General features: G+C 46.0%; 1 protein-coding gene across 4 annotated transcripts in view; it reads left to right on the top strand.

Moving 5' to 3' along the window:
• LOC105559793 (lachesin-like) overlaps nucleotides 1-6,104 on the top strand; it is an 84,453-nt gene that overhangs the window by 63,659 nt on the left and 14,690 nt on the right. For 3 of the 4 annotated variants that reach the window (XM_012008378.1, XM_012008376.1, XM_012008375.1), the window contains exon 1: nucleotides 546-597. The exons of the other annotated variant lie outside the window; for it this stretch is intronic. In XM_012008378.1, the coding sequence (XP_011863768.1) occupies nucleotides 561-597 (37 nt within the window). In that variant the 5' untranslated portion in view covers nucleotides 546-560. Of the gene's footprint in view, nucleotides 1-545; nucleotides 598-6,104 lie in introns of those variants that run through there. 4 annotated transcript variants of the gene reach the window in all.

Here is a 6,104-nt window from a genome sequence, read left to right as displayed (position 1 = left end):
AGATATTCTGCCTCGAACTTCTTCGCTTCTTTCGCTCTCTCAGAGTTTTACGCACGGGGGGGGGGGGAAAGTAGAGAGAGAAAAACAGGACAACTTGAGCCTGCGATGGGCTATCTCTCATTACGAGATTACTGGCGGATCGTTCCTCGCCTAACGGCATTCGATAATACATAACGAGTATCCTCGGCGAGATCGCGAGGTCGCGATATGAAAACCCTCGAGGTGCGGTATAGATTGTAGACCACAGCGTCGTTGTCTGCGATAATCCGCAATGCTCTCGAAACGAAGGCCAGATCCGACGCGCGGTAAAGGTCAATGTTAGTACGCGATATCATAAATCGATCGGATCGCGCGCTGGCATTTTCCTTATCTCCCTCGGGCTCGAGCGACGCCCGGTCGCGTGTCACGTAAAGTGGACTGACCAGTGAATTAAGAGCGTGCGACCCAACGTGAGACACCGAGGTGTGCGCGCCGGGCCTTTAATAACCGTCCGTTCCCTTTAAACGTCCGAGCATTTTCTCGATCAATCTATTATAACGATGCGATGTCGATCGCCGTGGATGAGGCTGTGGACGCATCTAGATACGATATATAAAGGTCAATAAAACTGTTTATGTCGCCACTGCCTCCTCCCCCCCCCCCCCGAGGGAGCGGAACGCATGCCAGTTGACTTTCCAGTAAGGCCCGTTTTTCCATATACGAAACCCGACAAACTGGTCCGGCAGAGTCTTCGCAGAAATGATTCTATCGCGCGGCCGGGTACTGTATAAATTTAAGGAACTCGCCGAGTTGTGCCCTTTTTTCTCTCGCAATGAAATCTTACGACGCTCCACACGGAAGTGCTCGATACAGTCGTCACAGCTGATTTCTGTGGGCACTAACTAATTGCAACTTTCGAGAGAATTGGATCGCTATTTTTTTTACCTCGACGACTTCGAGCTACAACTTTTGCAGTAACAACTTCAGCGTTTTCTCGACCGTGTCTGACATTTTTAGTAATACGGAAAATTTATTGCGAAAAGTATTACCTCGGCCAGGGTTTGGAACGCCTGGACCTCTCCATACTCTAGGCGGGCGTCTCACCAATTAGACCACTGAGGCATGTCTTACAGTAACATGTGATCCTGTATAAAAATAAATGTTCCGTACAATCCTGGACGGACGGTCTTTCTTCCGATCCAGCGGCTGCAATCTACGTTCCCGCGTCTTTGAGCACCGACCGCTGACTGATCAATTAATGCGGTCCATGACGCAGCGATGGTCAGCACAATGCAACAACGGCGCATCGATCTGTGCGGTGTCAAGGACCGAGTCGTTATCTGGACGAGTCACGACATGGCGTTTTCATCAGGGATTTACGGGAATCCCTTCCCCGTCGAGTATCCTCGCCGCTTGATTTACCGCGAGGACCCGCTGACAAGTGGGTCAACCGTGACTAACGGTGTGGGTCTTACATTGTGCCCCGGCGCGCGGTCCGATTTGCATCGAATCCTCCTCTGTAACGAGAGGAAACGCGCTCAACGTATTTACGGCCCATTAGAATCCATCGCGATCTCTTAGCGCGAACGTGATTACAGCTCGCGCGAGCGTAATTACTCGAATCGGATATCTCCGTGTAATGATCTAATCTAGACCGGCATCCGTTTGCGATTAATAACGGTCGAACGATTTCCATGTATACAGGTGATTGCGCACCAGCTGCGGAATGAGCGAGTACCGTCGATTTATCGCGATTATACGGGGGGGGGGGGAGAGAAATAGATACATATTTCGCCGAGGAGGCGGGAACAATTAGCACGGCGACCGAGCAACGTGAATGAGCAAACGGAAGGGCGGGAGGAGGAAGGGGGCAGAGATATCCGCGAGAAAATGATTACGGACGTGAGCGCGCGCCGTGCGCCCATCTCGTCCCGCTAATTGTGACAGTAATGACGACTGCGCGGTAATTAAGGATGTCTAAGTCGAGGAACGTCAGCTCGGAGGATGACATCATCTAAGCGGCGTGGCAGCGGCCACGTGACGCGATCGAACGACGCGTATCCCGCGACAAATAAGGACCAGTTGATGGAGGAGGAGGAGGAGGGGGGCAGAGGAGGGTACCAGTAGGAACATACGCGATTGGCTCAGGTGTGCTAAGTTACGCGGTAAATTGAACGTTTTGAGCGAAGGTGTATTTCGCGGCCGGTCGAGCGTTAAACGCTCTCGGCTTATCGCCGGTAGACGCAATTATCGTACTTTAAAGGTCGAGCCTGCTGCGCGTACGAGCGCACGGGCGCATTAGAATGAGTGTATATTTTCTCACCGGACTTATCTTACCGTCTGTTTAAACCGATGTTAGCTTATTATTATTTAACGTTACCGTCCGCGCTCGCAACGTCGAATCGCGGGATCTGCGCGGGAGCGTTTTGTTTTAATCGCGCGCTCGTTTTCTTCTTTCCTCGCTTTCAGCGATTGCACCGCGGACATGTCCACGTAACAGCTAGTTTGATAATTGATAAAACCTTGCCGGTGCCGATTGCGAGGTAGTTAACACACATTTCCCGCGAACGCCGCTTTAATTACGGTCTCGCGTAATTTGCGAGCGAAATAAGACGGTTGATTTATAACGCGTGGGAGACGTCCTGAGTAAAATTTATCGTGCATTTAGTACGCTAGGAATAATTCAACTTGACCTCGCAGTGAAACGGTCTTCGGCGAGTGACATCCGGGAGCAGTCGCTGTGTCTCTAATGCTTTAAGCGCAACCGCTAACTTTTCTTCTTCCAACGAAATTTATTCGAGTCCATACTTTGGATCAAATTTCCGTGCGCGTTTCCGCGATTGCTGCTGGTCTTCGGTAAGAATGCACTCGGTGCCTTTCTTTTTACCAGTGTCACCGCATTTGCATGGGTCGACGTAATACTATAGATTGGGTTTCGGTGGATTCATTTCGCTGTGTCATGCAATCTGATATCGTGGGCGGAGGGATGGTATTTTCTTTTTGCGACGTAGGTATTCTTTCAAGCCGACGGTAATGAAGGAAATAACGCCATTACGACGCGTCGGCGGCTAAGCATTCCTCGGCACGACTTGAAGCGAACATATTCAATGGACTAATCATCCGCTGCATTATTTGCACTGTATTTTGCTTGGAAAACCGTACAACGTGTTAATTGATGTTTGAGAAAGCGTGGGCTTTTAATGACCGGAATGAATAATTATAAAGAGCAAATAAAGTTGAAAATCCAATTCTTCGCCGGTGAACAAAACGACGAAGGTTCAGAAATTATTCGACGTAACTGGCGACAATGTTTCTTCATTAAGAAGGCAACGTTTCGACCGTGAATTCCGGTCCTTTCCAAGTGTAGGATAATCACACGACGATTCTCAATTCGGACATTGTGCCAGCAATACGGGGTGTTATGTAATACCCGCCTCATCTCTCATATACGGATAGAGCGGACTAGACCGAGTCGAAAAGTCCTCTACCATTTTGCAATGTTCGCAATAGTTAACGAGTTATTAATTATTAAACATCGCTGTCTTAGCCCGGCCTACCGCCCAATTCAAACGCACGGCGAGATGCGGCCGTCCCGCGATTGGCGTTGCTAGGCGCGCGGAGAGTTGTTTATGACACGCGGCAACGGCTACGTATAATAAACAACTCTCCGCGCGCCTAGCAACGCCAATCGTGGTATGGCCGGGCTAAGACAGCGACTTTTAATAATTAATAACTCGTTAACTATTGCGAAGATTGCAAAACGGTAGAGGACTTTTCGACTCAGTCTAGTTCGCTCTATCCAAAAATAAGAGGTGAGGCGGGTATTCCTTAACACCCTGTAGATCTGAATCTGACGCACATATTAAAACTCACGAATATTAAATTGTCTACGAAAACGTTATTTCCCTCCCGAAAGAGAAGTACATCTAGATAGTTCAACGGTACGTTACAGAATGACAAAGTGAAACTAATTCGTTACATAGAAATATATTATAAAAAATAGCGAGTAAGATAACGGTCTTAATTCAATACTTCATGAAATGGGGCTGTGAAGTAATGCTTTTTACAAGATAGAGATTGATGCTTCAGTCTTGCTGGAAAAAGTCGAGCGATAGAAAATTGAAGATACCTGTAAATGTTCGAAAGCATATTTTCTTGTAGATGCATTACGGCCGATCCTGCCCGTTCACGCCCAGCCAGAGGAAGATTAATGTTGTTCACAGCAACATCTCGTGTTCTTGATACCCGAAACGATCCGGTCACGCGCGATTTAACATGGTCATCTCTCTTTCTCTATGAGCTGACTCACTATTTAACGACCTTTTAAACTGCCTACGATACGGCATCGAGCTTTCTCGTGAAGACCCTCGATAAGACGAAGGAACAAATAGGACTAATAATATCTCTACAACGATGGAAATTATCTGAGTATCTCGTAGAGCAGAAAGTACCAAGTGAAACTAATAAATCATCGTAACGTGACTCATGAAAAGGAAGGATCGAATTAAAGTCAGCGATATCATATCGTATCTTGCATTCGTTATTATTTGATTTAAGGTGCGATAAATTATTGATCTTTTGTTAGCTAAATTTATTTTGAAGGAATAAAGGACTAAGAGCCGTGACAGGGTGTTAGTGTCTAAATATTTCATGTTGTAAATATTGCGAAAAATATTACCCCAGCCGGGGTTTGAACCTGGACTTCCCTCTCGCTGGGCGTGTCAATCAATTCGACCACCGAGGCATATGGAAATACTTATCGCAATAAACAGTCTAATGTCGATTCCCGAATACCACGTATCGTGACGGTATTAGAAAACGAGAACTGCGGGCCGACTTAAATCGTCAGTCTTAAAACATAGTACAATCATCCCCATTATTATCCTCCCACCCGACCGAATAATCAAATGAAAGTAAGAAACGCGTGTTACGTCCGCGTAAATTAACAAATTAATAAAATTCGGCTCAAATGTGAGAAACACAAATTTGAAGGAATAAATATATTTCGCAATGAATTAAAATATGAAATATTTAGACACTAGGACCCTGTCACGGCAAATTTGTATATCACATTTGAGCCATACGAATTTTACTAATTTGTTAAATTAATTCTATCTGATAAATTTTAACTCGAGTGAAGACGACTAATAATCAATTAAGTTAAATGATTGAACAAATATGCAAGAGCGGAGAGGCGATCGTACGTACATCTCCGAGAGGGATAATCTTGTGATAATGTAATAACGTGAGAATTTTGAAATTCTCGTGTCCGCGTCTTCGACACGCGATTAGCCGCGTGGTTCTTAGAAACCTCGCTTTCCAAACAAGGGAAAGTATTGGTAGGCGTTGATGTACGTGTGCTAGGGCTCGAGCTTCTGCGTGACGGGACTGCGGGATCGCTACCGTACCGCGAATCAGGTTCATTGTGCTGCGAGACAAAGATCCCCCGCGGAAATGGTTAGGCGATTCGTCTGTTGTAATTGCGGCGTTATTAGTCTTTAACCCCTTCGAGCAGTTTAACGATCACCGGAGAATTGTCCGCCAGGGCGAGCGAATTTATGCCTTTTCGTTCTTTGTCGCGCGCCGGATTGTCGCTTCCGATGAAATTTCTTGGAATATTATTACATTCGAGCGGTAGTCTCCAAATAGGCGGCGGTTCCCGAGAAGATCCGACGAAAGACGGTTTCGGAGCTGCCTGGAGTGCGTTGGTTCTAAGGCGCGCGCGGGCTGAGTCTAAATCAGGCTCTCCCGAACTCGATAAAAGTCCTCGCTTATACGCGACGGTTCTTCAGTTATTCCTTACTACGCTCACGTATAGATAAACGTGCTCCCGAGGCATTCGAGCGATAATAAAAACCGTTGCGTCAAAACCTCTCAATAAAATTTCTCAAGGAAATAAGATTTTTCATGTTATTTATATTAGAATGATAAATATTTATTACGCATACCTGTTGGACGTAATATAAAAAAATACTCGCCGAACCGTCTTAATCTCGACTATACAGGGTGTATTAAAGCCACCGGACGTCCTTTTAATCACAAATTCTTTAGAAAATTTCAAGACGACCGTCTAATACAAAAATGTCGAGGCTATAATGGCTTTTAAATAATAAACGGTTATATTT

This window comes from Vollenhovia emeryi, unplaced genomic scaffold, assembly GCF_000949405.1.
Source record: "Vollenhovia emeryi isolate VEMERY1.0 unplaced genomic scaffold, V.emery_V1.0 DF939254.1, whole genome shotgun sequence".
Lineage (NCBI taxonomy): Eukaryota > Metazoa > Arthropoda > Insecta > Hymenoptera > Formicidae > Vollenhovia > Vollenhovia emeryi.
Note: the sequence above shows the minus strand (reverse complement) of the source record. Positions and strands in the feature narration are given on the sequence as shown.